General features: G+C 42.7%; 2 protein-coding genes across 2 annotated transcripts in view; one reads left to right on the forward strand and one right to left on the reverse strand.

The window, feature by feature from the left end:
• Positions 1-6,159, reverse strand: part of FHIP2A (FHF complex subunit HOOK interacting protein 2A) — a 34,194-nt gene extending 28,035 nt beyond the window's left edge. Inside the window, exon 1 of the mRNA XM_050337150.1 lies at positions 6,020-6,159. Within this exon, the coding sequence (XP_050193107.1) occupies positions 6,020-6,064 (45 nt within the window). The 5' untranslated portion in view covers positions 6,065-6,159. The remainder of the gene's footprint in view (positions 1-6,019) is intronic.
• LOC126651401 (uncharacterized) lies at positions 6,014-17,360 on the forward strand. Its single transcript, XM_050337289.1, has 3 exons — positions 6,014-6,140; positions 7,676-7,779; positions 17,235-17,360. Exons 1-3 carry the CDS (start codon positions 6,042-6,044, stop codon positions 17,290-17,292), a joined length of 261 nt encoding a protein of 86 aa, XP_050193246.1. The 5' UTR covers positions 6,014-6,041; the 3' UTR covers positions 17,293-17,360.
• Positions 17,361-18,761: the final 1,401 nt, after the last annotated feature.

Genomic DNA, 18,761 nt, shown 5'->3' on the forward strand with positions numbered 1-18,761 from the left:
TCAAACTGACAGTGCTTATCCTCTCCCTGACAGTGTGCACCCACCAAGTCTTCCACATTTCCATGGCTGGGCACTGGGAGCAGCACTTGAGCACACCAGCTACCACAGAATAAGTATCAGGGCAGCACACACTGCACAAAACCAGTTTATTTTACTATGACGTTTATGAGGTTATTGAAATTCAGAAGAATAACTGAACAAACTGAAGACTGAGCATGTGATAGTTTGTATCGTGCTTCGCATATTGCACTCGCTGCTGCTGATGTGTATTTCAAGCAATGTAATGATCATTTAGCATCTTTCTGTAAAAAAAATATACCTCAACACTGGCTGATAGATAGCAGAGACAACTTTTGAGGAATACAGGCCTTTCAAACCACTCTATTTACAAAGTAACACATGATAGATAACGTTAAAGATTTATCCTTGGCTGATGTGATTTTCCTCTCCACTTCTTCTAGCCTCATCTGCTTCAAGATGAATTAAGTGCTCCTGAGCAGTGCCAGGAAAAGGATTTCACTTCTCAGCACTGTCAATAATTTATCTACCATGGGAGAGAACTGGGGATACAGACACGCTCCCTCCCAACAAACGCCTCCAGGGACTCTTCTCAGAGGTGAAAAAATAATTCAGAGGCAGGTCCTGCCCTTTTAAATTAAAACACTCAGTGATTCCACAGTCTCCTCTGATTGAGGACTGCAAGCCAGACATACCAAATAGAGATACCATTAGCAGGTGTGTGCACCTGTACTCGTGTACAGGTATCCAACTGGGAACACATGATCAGCCTTGGCACCAACTGAGATGTAACTCCAGCACCATTATTCTGAGATAAGTGCTTTACCAACTAAAAAAAAACAAAACCAAACACCAAAGGACACACCCAGAAACAAATCCAAAAGCCCCCACAGACACAAAATCAAGGTAAAGACCAAGACCAAGATACCACCTTACATGTAAACAAAGCCAAGCACTGGAAGGTATTATTAAAATGTCAGCTCTCAAACACTTGGTTGACATGCTATAACCCTATCATGACAGGTAATTCTAGGATGAAGTCATAGTTTCTATTTTAGGATGAGTTATTAGCTACCAGACGAGATGAAATACATGTCCCAGTCTCCAGTATGAATAACCACTCTATTGTGTAAGTACACAGACTAGCCTAGAGATCCTGAAGCAAACCAAAATTCACTGTGATGGCCATTAATTCCTGCTATTTGCCTAATTTGAAGAAATTAAAAAAGTACAGTTATTTCTCACCATTTTATTAATCTTGATGTAATTACCCATGTTCTTACTAACTTTGAGCCACTGATTCCTACTGTCAAAGTGAAGTTCTCCCCTTTGGGGAAAAAAACCCAGCATCTTCAAGGCTGCAGTGGAGATGTTGGTATATCAAATAGTCAAAACTCAGTGAACACTACTAAAAAGCAGCCCATTTGAGCAGATATTGATTAGCTCTTCCAGCTCCAGCAGTCTGGCTTCCTGGGAGTGAGCTAAACTTAACACATGCTGCCTTACCATTCTGGTGACAATATGTAAACAAAGATCAAACCCCACTCCTTCCAGGAAAAGTGTTGTTCTCAGGAGAACTAGAGATCTTTGACCAGAACTACAGCCTGCTCATTACAGAACCTGTCCAAATTACAGTTCCACGTAGTTTTCAAAAGTATGTAAAATTTGTGTTTAGGCAGGAAAAAAAGTAACATCAAGGGCAAAGACATTTAGAAATATTCAGTATTTAACAGCAATTCTTTTGTGCATGTATTTTTCATGTATGCTTTTCAGAAGTGCAATTCAATACTGAAAAGAATAGTGACATCAGAAGCTAGGTGATATCTTTTGAACAAGCTCAGTATCGGTATTTTTGGACAAAAAGTAAAGAGAACACCGTATAAAAAAATAACAGGTGCTGTCTGGTCAGATGCCACAGTGAAAAAGAAAGTAGAAACTGGGTCAAAGAGAAAGGAAGGGGAAGTGCACACACTGCCCTGAGTGAAGCAAGGAAAACTACAGCAGTGACTTGATGTTTTCCTTCAATCTTACACTGCACCAGTGTGAATGTCTGGGCTGACAGAAAATGTGTAAGAGGACTAATGCCTGAAGGTTTATTTGATCTTCAGCTGATGGATGCACAGAGTTTATAATGGCCACTGCTTTCACATATGTAAAATTAAGGCTGCAGATGCTTGCAAGCCATGCATTAAATTTTGTCATCATAATTTGTTAAAGCAGCACAACATTAAAATAACGAGTAATGTGAAGTCATTACATTAAATAAAGTGGGTTCAAGAAGAATAAATTCTGTTCTGATCAGTTATGCAGTTCATGATTTTGGAGCAATGCCTGCACCAAGTGACTCAGTTTCTTTCAAACCTGAGTTTCCACCTCAAAAATATGAACAGAAAAGAACCTACTTAAAAGTATGTTAAGCTCCCAGTGTAAGAGATATTGTGGAATAACAGGTTGGTAGAAAGGGGGTCTCAAGAATGTGCAGCAGACACCTAAATCTTAATTCACTCCCGGGTACCAACAGACAGATGCAAATATACAAACTTTGCAAATGGTAAATAAATGAAATACAAATAAATAAATATATAAATTTAGATACAAATATATATCATAAAAATATAAATTGCAAATAAATAATACACAAATGCCAATTAAAAATATACAATTTTGCAAATTGCACAAATTGCACAAACAACCAAAATGATACTTTTCCTGCTCAAGGCACACAGCAGGAAACTCCCTTTGAGTTGACTATTAAGGTGAAACATCTAAAAGCCAAAATCAAACACAAACAAAAGCCCTTTGAACAGGGACTGGTCACTTTACAGACAAGCTGTTTTGTCCAGGGAAAGACGAGTGAAGAGCACAAGATAAGAGAAAAATAAGTCTAACTTGCTGCTTTGTTACTGTACACTACATTCTGTTGTTACTAAGAATGTAGTGCTCATGGATAGCCCTTTGGGATAAAAGTGTATCAGAAATGCACAGCAAACACAAGACATCTCGAGGACAAACCATACATAAACTGTCACAGATTCAATAATATTAACCCCATGAAGCAACAGCATTTCTGTTCTGCCCTGAAGTAAGGTAAACAGAACAAGGATTGCAGTCCTGGCCACTATTCTTACCAACCCACCCAACCCAGTTTAAGGGTGCCCTGTCAGCACAGTAACACAGTGGTGCTTGCTCATCTGGATGCTGCAGAGGAATCCAGAAAGAAAAAAAAATATCTAAAATACTGGAAGGGTTGACAGAAAAGGTGGCAAAAACTAGAGTTCAATTGTAATGAAAATTGGGAATACGATTTCAAATACTTGGGCAATTCAGGCAGAAAAAACTGAAAGTTCTGGGTTATTAAAGGTAGAATCATAGACTGGTTTGGGTTGGAAGGGACCTTAAAGACCATCTAGTTCAAATCCCCCTGCCATGGGCAGGGAACCTTCCACTACACCAGGTTGTTTAAAGCCCCATCCAGCCTGGTCTTGACCACCACCATAACCGTTCTGGGAAAAAGTCCTGGTATGAAAAAGTCTTAATAAAAAGCAGCTGATCCCTTATGTTTTCCTCAGCAGTCCTGTCACAAAGGCAGTCAATTGAAGAGTGATACATTCACAAGTAAAAGGTAAATATCACTATGCCTATGAGACTGTCAACCTTTGGTACTCCTTGTCAAGAGTTCAGAGGGATGGCACAGTGAGGGTAAGATAGCAGTGATTACCTAATAGCATAGTAACTTACTGTTTAAATGCATCCCTCTGAAGTCTGTGGGTCCATGGGCCCTGAGGCAGGGCAGGACCATTATGTAAGTGATGTGCAGGAGAAAGGACAGGGGAGAAAGGCTGCACTAACCACTCTGATTTAAAGTAGTCCCACCCACGAAATCCAAGCCCAGGCTCTTTAAGTGCATTTAAGTGTCCAGCTCAGCTGAAAACTGTTCAGCTGCAACTGAATTCCTCTGGGAGGCAGGCACCCAAAACCTTTGAGAATTAATATCTTAGTAACCAGTTCCATTGCTGACACTCAGGGTTCAGAGTCCACTTGGGGCTTTACAAGCTACGCTTGTTCCACAGCAATAACAGCAATTCTCTAGGTTCTGAAAACAGCAGGCAGCATCAAAGTGGCCTTATCTAATATTCAGGATTCACCAGTTCTCATTTTCAGCACAGCAAAGCGAAGCAGCCCCCATACTTTCATTAGGTAGAATAAAACAACTTTAAGTCACATACAGCCCCTAAACTGGTGTAAAATTTCTGTTTCTCAGTTCAGTCCTGAATTGGTGAGTCAAACTTTCTAGATCCAGCAAGAAACATTCTTAATATCCTCGTGCCTTTGTGAGTCCATGTTTCATTCCCAGTGCGTGGTGCTCAGTATTTGTCACAACGCTGTAAATGCAATTTAGTGCAGTATTTGTTATCAGGAGATCCATCACAGAATGAGGCAATTCTAAAAGGGACACCAGAGCTGAGCAAGGACAAATAGCATGTTGTTCGATAGCACTCACTTGCAAAATGATGGTATCAATCTGTTTCTGCATTTTGTTGTTCTTTTTTTAATCAAAAAAGATTGTCTAGTCCCTACCACCTCTACTTTTCTCCTTTTCCATTCAGCCCATTCGTTTTTCCTATTTTTCTTTTTATGGATCTCAAATAAATGCAGTTCTTTTTGTTTATTTTTGCACACATCAATAATGTAAACATTCTTCTAGGAATAACTTCTATTAGATCTCTTGAATAGGTAGGCCTGAAAGAGTAACTTCTCCTTCCCTCCTGCATCTCCCTGTCATCCAGTCTTACTCAAAATGTGGCACAGGTCACCATAACAAGCTTTCTTTAGTCAGGCAGGCACTAATTTCTGTTTCCCCTCTAAAGAAAGAACTGTCTGTTGAAGGCATTCTCATGTGGTCAGAGTGTTTTCAAATAAGACATTTCGTCATTATTTAAAACATTTCTTTCCAAATGCCACTTTACCACTACAAGGGCAAACTGCAATTAATACATGCCTAACTTTTAAAACTGAATGCTGCTACAGAACCACAAGCACACATAAAGCCAAGCATGTGCTCAAGTGCAGTATCGAAGCATACACTAATGCACAAAGGCTGGCCCTCACATAAGGCAGCATTTGGCATGCAGGCTCTTCTTACAACCATTAGGATGTAGCCTGCAAGCTCTTTTTGCAACCATTTGAACAATTTTCCTCCAACACTCTCCACCTTCATTTCCAGCAGTCTTTCACCGCCACTTTTTAGCACCTCTTCAGACTCAAGTGTGGCAGGTGTGTTGGCTCACTGGGAGAGGCGCTGAAAGGCAGGGAATCACCACCAGGACCCCGCCTCGGCGAAAAGCAAACAAAAATAAGCGGTGTGGACAGGCAGAGCCGAACGCGGCCTGCGGCGATGGCAGCTCACACACAGGCCCCGCTTCCTCTGCCCAGCACGGCTCGGGGCACAAACACAGCCCCGGGAGTCCCCGGCCAGCGGGAACACAAACCAGAGGTCAAAAACATCAAACACAGTCCCGCAGAAGCACCGGACACGGCGGCTATTGTCTGAGGGCCGCTACAATATGAAAATCCTGAGGAGCTTCCTGGTTCACCTCCTGTATTGTTTGTCTCGCCAAAAGGCACGGGCCGAGCGAGGGCCGGGCCTGGGCTGCCCTCGGGCCCGGCAGTGCCCGGCGGTGACAGCAGGAGCGGAGCCGGGGCCGCAGGGGCAGCGGCCGCTCCGTCCTCCCGCGGCACCCCCGGCTCTGCACGGCCGCGCTGGGGCGAGTCGCTCCCTCCCCGCTCTCCCCGTGGAGCCTCCCCCTCGGCCTCCGCCTCCCCGGCCCGCGGCAGGGCCGTGCCGGGTCCGGGCCCGCGTCCCGCGGGGTCCCGGCCGGCGGCAGCCCCGAGGGCCGGCAGGGAAGGGGCGCTGAGCCCGCCCGAGCCCCTGCCCCGCGCTCGGCGCTAGGCCCGGCTCGCAGCCCCGGCGCGGCGTGGCCGGGCCCGCTGGCGGCCTTACCGCCTCCACGGCGTGCTGCAGGATGGAGGTGAACTTGGAGAACATCCTGTCCCGCGACTGCAGCAGCCGCTGCCGGGAGGACCGCGAGAGCTCCTCGATGCGCCGCCGCCGCCGCTCCAGGGTGAGGGCTGCATGCGGGGGCCTGGCCGCGGGGATCGGGCGGGCGGGCGCCGGCGCTGCCTCTCGCTCCCCGGCGGACACCGTGGCACTGACACCGCCGGGCGCGGCGGCGGCGGCTGCCGAGGCTCCGGGTGCCCTGCAGGGGCCGCCACCCCCCGCACGCCGCCCGGCCCTGCCCTGCCCTGCCCGCCCCGCTCCGCTCCGCCCGGAGCGCCCGGGCCGGGCTGGCAGCGGGCACCGAGCCCCGAGGCAGCCCCCGCCTCTGCGGGCAATTCCCAGGCAGGGAGGTGAATCACAGAATCGATTAGGTTGGAAAAGACCTCTGAGATCATCGAGTCCAACCTGTGACCGAACACCACCAGGTCAACTAGACCACGGCACCATGATCCACGTCCAGTCTTTCCTTGAACACCTCCAGGGATGATGACTCCACTGCTTACCTGGGCCCATTCCAATGTCTAATGCACCTTTCTGTTAAGAAATTCTTCCTGACGTCCAACCTAAACCTCCACAGACACAGCTTAAGGCTATGTTGTCTTGTGCTGTTGCTGGTTGCCTGGGAGAAGAGACTGATACCCAACCCACCACAACCTTCTTTCAGGTAGTTGTAGAGAGTGATAAGGTCATCCCTGAGCCTCCTTTTCTAAAGACTAAATACCTCCAGCTCCCTCCACCACTCCTCATAGGACTGGTGCTCCGGTCTCTTCCCCAGCTCCATTGCCGTCTCTGGACACACTCCAGTACCTCAGTGGCCTTCCTGAATTGAGGGGCCCAGAGCTGGATACAGCACTTGAGGTGTGGCCTCCCCACTGTCAAGCACAGGGGGATAAGCCCTTCCCTGGTCCTGCTGGCCGCACTATTCCTGATCCTGGGCAGGATGCCATTGGTCTTCTTGGCTGCCTGCGTGCACACTGGCTCAGGTGAGGGGAAGAGTCGCCCACCTCTGCTGTCCCTGTGTCCAAACACTGCCATCAGTCTCCCACAAAGGTCTCTGTGGCTACATGTGCCCTTCAGAATCATGAGGGTGGGGAGACAGCCACCTCCACCTGCCTGCCACCATGGTACAGATATGGAGCAGCCCTGGTGTGGGTGGCCCAAGGCCCAGCTTGCTGTCTGCTGTAACATTTTGGGTCTGTCACTGTCCACAAGGACAGTGAGATCCTCAAGGATACAATGACGAGCCCAGCTCTCCACAAAGCAGCACAAGAGTGATAAGCTCCAAAAGTCAGCGGCAAGTGGTGGAGTCACCACCAAACGAGTGGATGTGGCACTTCGCCGTATGGTTTAGTGGTCATGGTGGTACGAGGTCAAAGGTTGGACCTGAGGATCTTGGAGGTCTTTTCCAACCTTAATGAGTCAATCTTGCTGCTGCTGGGTGAGAGACAGGTGGAGTGGGTGGCATGGTCCTGTCTGAATGCAGTCAGCCTGGGACTTGCAGCGTACCACAGCTAAGGAGGGCTTGTGGCAATGTGCACATTACCCATTTCACTGGGGGGTTTTTGTTTATTTTTGTTTATTTGATTGTTTGTTTTCCAGAGAGAAAGAGACAAAGATGGCTTTATTTCACCTCCAAACCAAATACTTCAAAGAGAACGGTCATCCCTGCCATTTTCCAGTGCCATGCAAAAAGGAGAGATAAGGTGGGGTGAGCAGAGGTTATGGATGTAGCTAGCAAGCAATGTGATGTTTTGGGAACAACTGCCATTCATGGGATAATATGTGGTCACTGGGCAAATGAAAGTAGGAGAACAGGATTGCTTTGGCACAGCAGAGAAGAGTGAAATGTTGGGAAGGTGACAGACCAGTAAGGGAAAAGGAAGAGAACCTGTAGTACCAAATGAAGGAAAGCTGCCTCGTTAATTTTTGGAGATGAATGAACACAAACTTCGTCATATGCTAGGAGAAAGCAGAGAGAGATGAAGCCAAAGACAAGACAAAACTACTATTTAACTTCTGCTCTTTAAATTGTGTCACCTGGGAAGTCAGACTGTGACTGTTGACCCTGTGATGAAGTCTTACCACAATTCTGCTGTACTGATTGCTGTTACTACCTCTGTGCTTTGCAGGCACAGAGAGCTACAGTCCAAATATTCTGTGGAAGTAAATAGTAGTTGTATGTGGACACCTCTGCTGCAGAGCTAGTTATTTCCTTCTCAAAATCCATATATATAAAATAATAAGAATTTAAAAAGTGTTACATGTTGGGTTTTTAAAATCTGCTTACTCTTGGTTTGTCAAGTTATATTCTATAGATGTTCGTATAGAAATGTAAATTTTCTGTGTGGGCAGTCACATGATGAAACATATGTACCATCTCTGTGTTTAGGTAATTATTGACTGGACAGATGCTGCATTTGGAAGGTACCTATCTTCTATCATTTAACATTAAAAGTTCTGTTAGACTTTTTAAGTGTGCTCTAGGAGGAAAAGCCTTCTTGAGATGAATTTAAGTGTCATCGACTATAGTTTTGCAATACATACAGATTATTATTAATGTGTATGTGTATTTTAATATGTAATACTTTGCTATTTATTTATATTATTATTTTTATATAAGTACAGTTCAGGTGTTACTTTCAGCCTGCTTGTATGGTTTTAATTTAAAATTCATAATGCTTTCATTAAAAAGATTAAAATGAGTTGTAGTTTTCAGTGCAGATGTTGTCAGCACAACAATTGAGTGGTACAGCTTTCCTTCCATCAGTGTGAAGTCATTTACTATGTTAATGGGCACCTTCCCATTTTCTCACCATAGATACCGTTTTGGAACCTGCATCATTTCAGAAGAAAATGTGAATATAAGGCACATGTACTTAATTAGGGTGTCTAAGAGAACACGGTAATTTAAGACGCTCTTTGCAATCTTTTTGTTTCTGAAAAAATGCCTTTAGAATGTGCCTGGGCCTTCCCATTTCTGAGCAGCAGAATGAATAAAGAAACAGTAAGATATCATGAAGATATAAAAAGAGACAGTTTTACAACTGTGAGAGTATTCCTAGGCATACTTAACAATTTATGAAATCATAAGTCACAGAGTCACAGATGGTGAGGTAAAGCTTTTCTAAGAGTGCCTGATGTATATAAATTCATTATTATTTAAACAGAACATTTCATAGCTGTTGAAATTAAGATTTTGATTGTAAAAGTGACTTCTTATTAGGACTTCTCAATGTGAAATGCCTTCCAGTAGAGGAAACAAAGAAAATACCACAGTTAAATGATTATTCCTAAACTTATGAAACAAATTGAGTCTCTGCACATAAGCCTGCATTTATTTGCCAATAGATTGAGCTTGAATTTGTAGCCATATATGCAGAATCCAGCCTGTAGTGCTTATATCTGTTGCAAATTGTAGATATACTTTTTGAATGCTTTTTTAAAGTAGTCTCTTAATTTCTCAAGTACATGTATGTATTTCTCACTACTGGGAATACTGGATAGCTATTCACAGACCAGTAATAATGCAAATCATTGGAAACTAAGGGAAAAATTATTTCACCAGTGTCAGTGCACAAGAACTTAGCTGAGGTTACATTTTGTTTGGATACTTCTTGTTCTCACTGGAGATTATTTAGTTGGAGATGATGCAGTTATGGATGGGCTACCAGTGTCATATCACGTGCAATAATACATCTTCACCTGCTCATGCTTCACAATGTTTCTACTGAAGTATTATTACCTATTTTAGTACCCTTGAGAGCAGAGTTCTGATGGTTTGAGGGTGTTGGGGTTTTTTTGGTGAGGTATTTCTTTTTTTTGGACAATAAATGCAGTGAGTGAGTGTTTTGCTTGAATGTGAGAAGACACAGTGTGAAAGTGAGGCTGTTCTAATTGATAGAGCTTTTGGGAACTTTTCTCCTTCTTACAAATTAATGAAATTGTCTAGATCAAATCAATTTAGATGGAGTGAGACAGTGAGATAATTGGCTAGCCTTTCTATCTGAAAATTTCTCTGCTATTTGGATTGATGGCATCAAGCCAGTGTCTAATGGATGCATTTATCTACATTATTGAAGAACTTCCTGCAGTCTGGACTTTCACTTCAGAGAGGCTGAAAATTTGGAAGGTGCATTTTTGTACCCTAGGATGAAAACTTGCTGGTAGAGCTATGCCCAATATCTGTTGATATTCTGGATTTTATTGTGTTTATAATAATCAGATTGACATCTATGTTTTCAGTGACTACTTGGATGAAATAAAGAATGAAGTTTCAGTGGCTCAGCATGCTCTCTGCTTTTTAGGAGGGCGAAAGGGATTGTTAACTTCATCTTCATACCTGTCTGATTCTGGGCTTTATTACAGAAAGAAAGCATGTTGTGCATTACATACTGAAGAGCAAGCAGTGGAACTGAAGTAATTTTCTGCCATGAATTTCTGGCTGGCTGTGGTCTCATCTGTGTGCATCAGCTCCCTCCTTGCTGATTTGCTGGCAGCACCATGTAATCAGCTCATGCAGTATTTCATAAATCCCATTTTCAGGCATTTCCTGGCCTGCGCGTCCTGCTCCGCATCTGCACATCTGCTCCTTCTGTGCAGATATTCATTTGTCTTCTGATGGGTTACAAAATTCCTAGTGATTAATCTCTTGTCTAATTGCTTGCTTGTCACATCTTCAAGTGCCTTCTGACACCAACATTCACTGATACTGTGGAAGACACAATACTGGGCAAATATTGCCTGCCCAGTAGCTATTGCTTATGTTTGTGCTTCAGTTACACTGTCTGTACTACCCTGATTTATCTTATATAATGGCTTGTAAAGGAGGCCACGAGGAGGTCAGAAGTACATGTTGTCAGTGAAATGAGACATTTATTTTGCAAACACATCATGTTTCCCTGAAATGTTTCTATTCCACTGGCAGCATTACAATCCAGGTTTTCCTCCATAAGTAAATATATGAATGTTCTGCAACAGGGTATCTGCAAATGTTAGCATATAATAAATTACTGAAACCAGATAAAATACATTCGAATGTGACCAGTTAGAGCTTAGCCAATTTCACTGAAGTCTGCAGGTTAGCAGGAGCAGAGATTTGCTTGTTCTTGTGGTAGTGAAAGCTGAAGCAAAGAGATTAAAGATAGACTACTGGGTTTATGCTGTATTGCAACAGTAATGACTGCAAGAGTTTCTCTTATAAAAAGATGTATAACTGGATGTTACCCTAAAATACTGGAAACAAAATAATTGACTGACTGTCTGCTGTGAATTGGTTCCCTCAATCTTTCATCTGAGCACTTGCAGAGATAGAAGTCTGGCAGTCAGAATCTGTGTGTTTTTCTGAGGAGAATTTAGGTGCTTAGCCTTTACCCTACTGAGAGATTTCCAAGCAATGTTCAGATCAGCTCTGACGGCATTGTTTGTTTTCTAATGCATAATAAGATTTCATTGTTACTTACATCTTTAGATTAAGGGCTGTAATCTGTTGATCCCTAAAATGTCATCAGATAATCTGTTTAATCATAAGCAAAAGCTGATCTTGATAGTCTATATGAGTTATGCAAATTAATTCAGGCACACTACTGCCATGCAAGTACAGAAGCTGTTAGCAGAGTTCTCTTTCTCATTAGTTCACAATTAAAAGTAGGATTTGTCAGAGTTTCAATTCACATATCTCTGTCCTGAGGCATAATTGAAATCTCTTATGGATCCCGACTTGAAATTTTGGCATTGTAAAATGTCTTAATTTTGAAGCAAGTGTCTAAAATATTTATGTTGCAAGGCACTCGATAGCGGCTTCATGATTAATTTTAAGTTATTGATGGCACAATTATCTCGAAAGGCCCAAATACTAGTGTCACAACGCTCTCCAGCGTTCACTGCCCATAAAGTTGCGTGACAAAATTCCAGCGCTGTTCTCCAGTCTGGTGTTTACCGGGAAGGTGGCCACTGACTCCCGGGAGTTCCAGCTCTCACCAGCAGAGAGCGCAGCTGACCTGGCTTAACCTCTGGGACACAAAGCAGCGGGATTTAGGGAGATTCCCTCACAGAATGTTTTTAGGGAAAAAAATTAACCTGTGTATCCCGTGTAGAATGAACTACTATGTCAACTAGTGATGTTGCCTCTGGGCTTAACTGCTGCGTGTTACTTGGGTCGTAAAAGCTTTGGTTGCTACACGTGACAGCCCATCATTAGCAGTTCACTTGTCCTGCTTGGTTCTCCAATCACGTTATTTGAAGCTACAGGACTGGTTTGAGTTTATTAAGACATTGACTTACCCCTGTGGCTGCCACATGCTATTTGCATCTTTGCAGCATCTTTGCAACAACTAAGCCCCAATGAATTTAGGAAGAGTCTTGTATTGAGAGACTGGCCCTTCTTGACAACTGAATTCTTGTGCGGTTCCCACAGAGGTGAGAGTGACCATGTACATCTCCATTGCATTATTTTACCTGTAGGTTAGGGTAGAGGGAACCACCTCCACCTCTTCACTTTCTCATAGAATTTCATGTTCAGAAGCTGTACTCTGAGCCAAACTGCATTTCCAGAAAAAGTATGGACAGCTCGATCCTTTGTAATTTTTTTCTGAGTCATCAGCCCTGTAGGAGCAAGCGTCTGTACTTGGATGAAGCCTTTAAGGAACTGAGCTGGAGGCACTACTGACTGAGCAAAGAAAATGAAGTCTGTAGTAGACCCAGTGTCATGCAGGAATATTTCTGTTGCTCTTCCCTGTTCTTTTGCCTCGGGCTGCTTTGGACTGGTTTGACACTCAGTCCTCGTGTTGTGAAATGCTGAAGTAAGCAGACCTGTGTTTGTAATATGCCTAATATAATGGAACCTGTTCCTGATTAGATCTTGGAGTAGTGCTGTAATATGCTGTACTCGATTCCTGCCTTGCAGCTCGTGTGCCAAGTGAAGTATTTCCAGCCATTTAGTTTCTCTGGTTTTATGTTCAGGAGCTGTTATGCCCGGTGTCTGGGTCTCCCAGGAATTCCCAGGTGCTGTATATTGAGCTGTGATTAGTACCTGGAGTGCCTGACTGCTGCATCAGGCACCTGCAGTCTGCAGCAGTCTGCATTTCCTGCTGCCTCTTCGGCAACAGACAACCAGTTGTGACACTGGCATTGTATGTACAGCATAAGTCAAAATTCTGTGCTCAGATGTAGAAATCTTGGACTAACGTGAATCAGTCTCCATGAGCTGTTGCAAAACCACTCGTCCCAGAGCCCGATCCCAGCCCACAGAGGGCAGCCTGACGCCGTGTTTTACTCTGGCAATGTGCTCAACTTGGGAATTCCATCATCTGCTGGCGTCTCTGTCAGCATGACTTGCTGGGGAATAAACAACTGAATGTTGTGGAGAATTAGCATCAGCCCTAAGCTCAAACAGATTCAAAAGTGGACTTAAAAACAAAAACAAAAAGCATGGCTAAATTAAACCACCTGGTACTGTTTTTTAAAAAATGTATTGAAAGAAAAATGTTATGTAAGAAAGCTCAGTTCCTTTGGCTGGTTGGACCATGTTCTTTCCCAAGTGTGTCCCAAGTCCTTGTGAAACAGCCATCACAATTTCCAGGAGATTTTATCTAAGAGGTTGTGTTCACCTGCAGGCATGTGCCTGAGCTATAAAACTGATCAGTGCCAGGTCGGGTGCCAGGGCTTGGTATCTTGATTTATTATGAAAAGGAACAAGGCATACATCTCCTGAAAAAGAGCCAGTACTTTGTGTCTCTCAAATCAAATTGCACCCACCAGCTAATTAAGGAATGATCTTGAAATGCTCTGAAGGGAGGCCTGTCCAGTTCTGTACTTCTCAGCCAGAGGGCCCTGCAACACAGTATTCAGAACAGAAAATATGTATAAAGAAAATAGCCTTGAGAAATTAAGACAGCCTCAGCAGTGTGTGAATTCCAAGAGTACAGGGACAAACATAAGTATCTTTTATGATCAGATATCAAATTACACACTGATGAACTTTCACAATTATTTAGATAATTAATTTTTTTGACCCCAGACTTCTAACCCCACCCAAGCCTGGCTATTCACAGCAGAATGTAATTTACCCACTTCTCAGAGTTTGGCATATTGTAATTACAACTGCAGATGAATTTTCACTTCTCATTCCTTAAAATTTTCCCATATGTAGGAATGCTGAGAGATTTTGGTTATAGTTTATTCAGAATATTCTTTGCTCTTCTTGCCATGCTGTTCATTTAGATTTCATTTAGATCTTTGCTAAGGTGAACTTTGACCAAGCAAATGCCTGCCACATTCTACATGGTGTAAAAGTTACTCTATGTAAGAACACTTGCACATTTAACCGACTCTTTGCCTAGCAAATTCTCTATGGTAAACAGTAAAGTAGGGCACACAGTGAGGTAATGCCCTTACTTGATGCTGATCTAAAAACTATAATGTATAATTACCAACAAATGCAGTTTATGGGATTGTCTCTAAACCTCACCCTGGGTGAAGCCCTGCTGCCTGTCTCCAGTCACCTCCCTGTTCTCCATGTGCCTTACCGCAGCTTCCAGGACGATCTGTTCCATGGCCTTCCCGGGCACAGAGGTGAGGCTGATGGGTCAGTAGTTCCCAGAGTCCTACTTTCCACCCTTTTTAAAAATAGGAGTGATGTTTTCCTTTTTTCCAGTCACCAGGGACTTCACTTGACTTTTCAAGCATCATGGAGAGTGGCTTGGGAACTGCATCTGGCAATTCCCTCAGGATTCTGGGATGCATCTCCTCAGCCCCCATAGACTTGTATTTGCAGCTCTTACTCACACTATATGTTTCATGTGTGAACCTGTGAGAACCTCATTCAAAACCTGATTAAGTTTCTGACTCTGAACTCTTTCTTGGGATCTTCATGATGAGGGTACACACATAGGGGTGATGCTGAACTTCTTCAGCAGTAAATGCTGCCCAGTGATGATCTTTCCAGACTTGACTCTCAGAAATGAATTGTCATTTTGGCCTTTCTGTCCTAAGTTCCCACAGGCACAGTAGTCATTTTGATGGAAGAGCAATCCAGACTAGATATAAATAGGCTTATCTGCGGGCTTTTCCTTAGTTTTCCAGGATTGCCAATATTTCTTGGTTATATAAAACCTGTATCATTTATGTGATAGCATGATCTTACATAATCTGTGTAAAACTTTGTGGGTTATTCAAGTCCAATAGTCTGTACTGACTTGGGATAACAGAGGTTCAATATTATAATTTTTGCCATTGAAGTGCATATATCACAGACAATGTGGAGAGCTGAATAACATGCAGAGGATTAAGACAACTGGAATAAGAAGAAACAAGGAAGATAACTTCAGTATTTGTCTCACTCAGAGGAACTTTCTATCTTTTTGATTTTGTTTCCTTTTTTTTGTGTGATGTTTATGTGGGATGTTTGGGGAAAAAAATTCAGTGAAGATTTCTATTAATATTTGAGTGTGAGTAATTTGAGGTTCCTTTGAAATATATAAATGGGAACTTTTCTCAAAAGAGAAAAGTGAAAACTGTCCTGGAAGCTCATTGCAATCAGTGAAAGGCCATGTATTTATGTGAATGTGCTGTGCTGCCCATTACTGACTAATTGCAAATCCCAGTAAGGGCATTACATTAAAAGTAAGAGAGCTGTCTTGCTTTCTTGTCATTCATGTCACAGAGAGAGATTTATTCTGAGCTTATTAAAATTCTGAATAAATTATCAGGCCTTAGTAATACTGTAGATTTGACTGCTACAGGTCTGATTTCCCTAAGAAATGAGCCAGTGGAGTTATAGTGAAACATGTATCAAAAATTTGTAAAAAATTCCTCTAGTTTCTGTCATTTTTCAGCATTCCAATATCAGTTCAGCAAAATAAGTTAAACAGATAATTCAGGCCAATCCTGGCCATCCTTGCCATTTGCCTTGCCTACAGAAGTTGTTTAATGAACCCTACTTCTGTAAGAATTTATCTTTTGTTCCAAAAAAACCCTTCACTTTTCTCACAATGTCTTACAAGAGGAAACACCCTGCATTGTGCAAAGATGGGTATATTCTGACTGATGAGTTATCTGCATCAGACAAAGATGTAATGCTGACTTTTACCTGCTTTTTTGTCCGTGCCAAGTCATCCTCCACTGATTTTCAGTGGGAAAAAAACACTTTTACATACAACTGATTAGATCTTAATTATTTTTAAAACTACTATCCTACTTTATATGTGAAAAACCAGTTCAAATGTGATGAAAGGAAAGCTTTCTTTTTTATATTCATGCAATGGCTAAGGGACAGCAAGGTATGCTGTGCAGAGAATACAGTCCACTCTTTAGGATACTTTTCTTTGAAGATGCAGGTTCTATTCTTTGCCCTGACATAGATTTACTCTGTGACCTTGGACAACATACTTTACTCCACAAGGGCATTTAAAAATCTGAGAATACCAACAGGGGATCTGAAAACACCTATTGTTTGGTAAAATAGATTATTATTATTTGGGCATCTCTAAAAAAATCATGAGGTGCCTGTTTGCATCTGTTAAAGCCTGAGTACCTTTAAAAAATGTTGATCTTAATGGATCTTTTCACGTTGTGAGTTAGAAGCTTTGGCTGTCTGCACAGTCAATAGGAGAATGCAGGAGGTAGGATCCTACTTCCCAGCTGACTAATTCAGATGCCTCAGGTAGATGCCTGAAATAAAACAATGTCAATCACTGCTCCCTAATGGACTTCTAAAGTAGTCAGGAAATGGCTCAATCAAACAGCTCAGTGGCTTGCTGCTGCTAAAAAAGGACCATTTCTGTTCCCTCTAATGGTTCCTGCTCACCCTTCCTGGCTGTGCAGTTCTGCACTTGCCGTCTGTCATGTCCTAGTGTTTGTCTGAGCCTTTGGTTCAGGGAGTGAATGTAGTGAACTTGGATACAGAAAGTGAGCAACTCTTTGCTAATTATTGAGTTAAAGTAGTTCTGTGAGCATCAGACCAGTGCTGCAGTGAGGGAACCAGGAGCACAGGGGTTGGAGTAAGAAAAGAAGGAGTGCACAGGAGAGTGACTGAGCAAGCCTTAGATTGGCTTATCCATCTTCTCTGACTCAACATCTCCTATCTATCTGAGGTCTTCATCTGTAAAAGAGTAATAATGGTTTCTCATTTCTTCTATGTACCTTCCTTTTCCACCCTCTTCAGCTTCCTTCCACATTCCCTAGATATTGGCAGGATCTCAGACAGCAACTACAGGAGCTGATTCAGCTGTCCACATGCAGATTGCCTGACTGGTACTTGTGGCTAATGAAGACGTGGCCTCCAGAACTGGTAACTGTTCCCACTGCAGCTTTTCTCCTTCATTTTAATTTATCTTTGTAAGTGCTAATTGCTACAAAACTTGTAGGGATGTAGAACTCGTTCTAAATTATACCTTTTAGTCAACTTGAATTGAAATTCCCTACATTCAAATCTGGAACATTTTTGGAGGGGACTTGATGGATGGGACAGACAGGAAAATAAAACTCTATCAGCCTCAATTCCTCCAGAAACCCATCTAAAAACCTCTAAATAAACCTAAATAAATGAGTCCTGTATCTTACCCATTTTAGAATTATCTGACCAAAATGTCTGTTGAACTTCTCTGCCATAGAAAATTTACATAATGAAGGGAATAAACTCTTTGTGTTCCACAGAAACCCAAGTTACAAATGCCTTTCCCTTCCTGCTTCCTAGCAGTATAAAGAAAGGAAGTTCTTCATTAAAAAGCTAGTTTCTGCATGTTCCTGAACCTTCTTTATAAAACCATCTATTGAGTACCACACAGGAGAACCTGTCATAGTGCTACTCAGAAACTCACTGAAGGAAATGCATAGGAAATGACTCACTTAAAAATACAAAATCCTGTCATACTACATTGATTGTGGAAAACTTTGGCCCTTTTGGACCAGAAGGAAAATTTGAGTTGTTTGCAAGTGGAAAACCTCACTAATTTCAGAAAAGAAGACCAGGAAAGGAACTGTTTTTCAAGTGGATGTCAGTTCACCAACTAAAGATAATGCCATAGGAGTTTGGAAGGAGAAGAACAACTTCAGAGTTATTTTATTCCTGCTGCAGAATTCAGAAACATTTGCAAGGGGCAAGAAAACAGAATGACATAAGAAATACGATTGAAATGTGGGAGGACGCTGGGGTAATCCATGGCAAATAGAGCTGGCTATGACTAAAAGTCTTTGCTGTGTGTGAGTATGAGCACAAATTCAGACAGACAGATGTGCCAATTCATTTTCTGTGCAGGTATCACCCATTAAGAAGGTATGTGAGTGCTGTCCATCCTGCTGCTACTTCCATACTTGCTTACACACATGCTATCCACATTATTACTTCCTAGTTGGTGTGGTAGGGAAGGTGATCAGTGTAACAGCAGTGCCAGAGGGTCGATCTGACAGCAGATACACTGGCTGGGCTGCACCTGCAAACAGCAGTGGGAACACGTGGTACATCTGTTACTAGCACCCATTCCTGCTCTGTGGACACACTGATGTAATCTTCACCACTTCTCTTAGATAAGAAGATTTGGTAATTGTGGGGTTTTTTTGATGGAGAAATTGTGTAGGCTTCTTTGCTAGAATGAAGATGTATAGTGCATGGTAGAGCAAAGTGGAGGAGTGTGATTCAGTCTCTCCTGTCATTTAGTTTGCATGTTGGCTCTTCACTGAACATCACAGATTG

The sequence above is a fragment of the Myiozetetes cayanensis genome, unplaced genomic scaffold (assembly GCF_022539395.1).
Source record: "Myiozetetes cayanensis isolate MyiCay16 unplaced genomic scaffold, myiCay2020 scf10, whole genome shotgun sequence".
Taxonomy (NCBI): domain Eukaryota; kingdom Metazoa; phylum Chordata; class Aves; order Passeriformes; family Tyrannidae; genus Myiozetetes; species Myiozetetes cayanensis.

Excerpts from the sequence above, each read along its gene's own strand:
- LOC126651401 (XM_050337289.1), top strand. The coding sequence starts at position 6,042 with ATGGAGGTGAACTTGGAGAACATCCTGTCCCGCGACTGCAGCAGCCGC. Across the intron at positions 6,141-7,675 it reads GCCGCCGCCGCCGCTCCAGG|AGAGAAAGAGACAAAGATGG; the intron begins GTGAGGGCTGCA and ends TTTGTTTTCCAG. Across the intron at positions 7,780-17,234 it reads ATGCAAAAAGGAGAGATAAG|CTTCCTTCCACATTCCCTAG; the intron begins GTGGGGTGAGCA and ends CACCCTCTTCAG.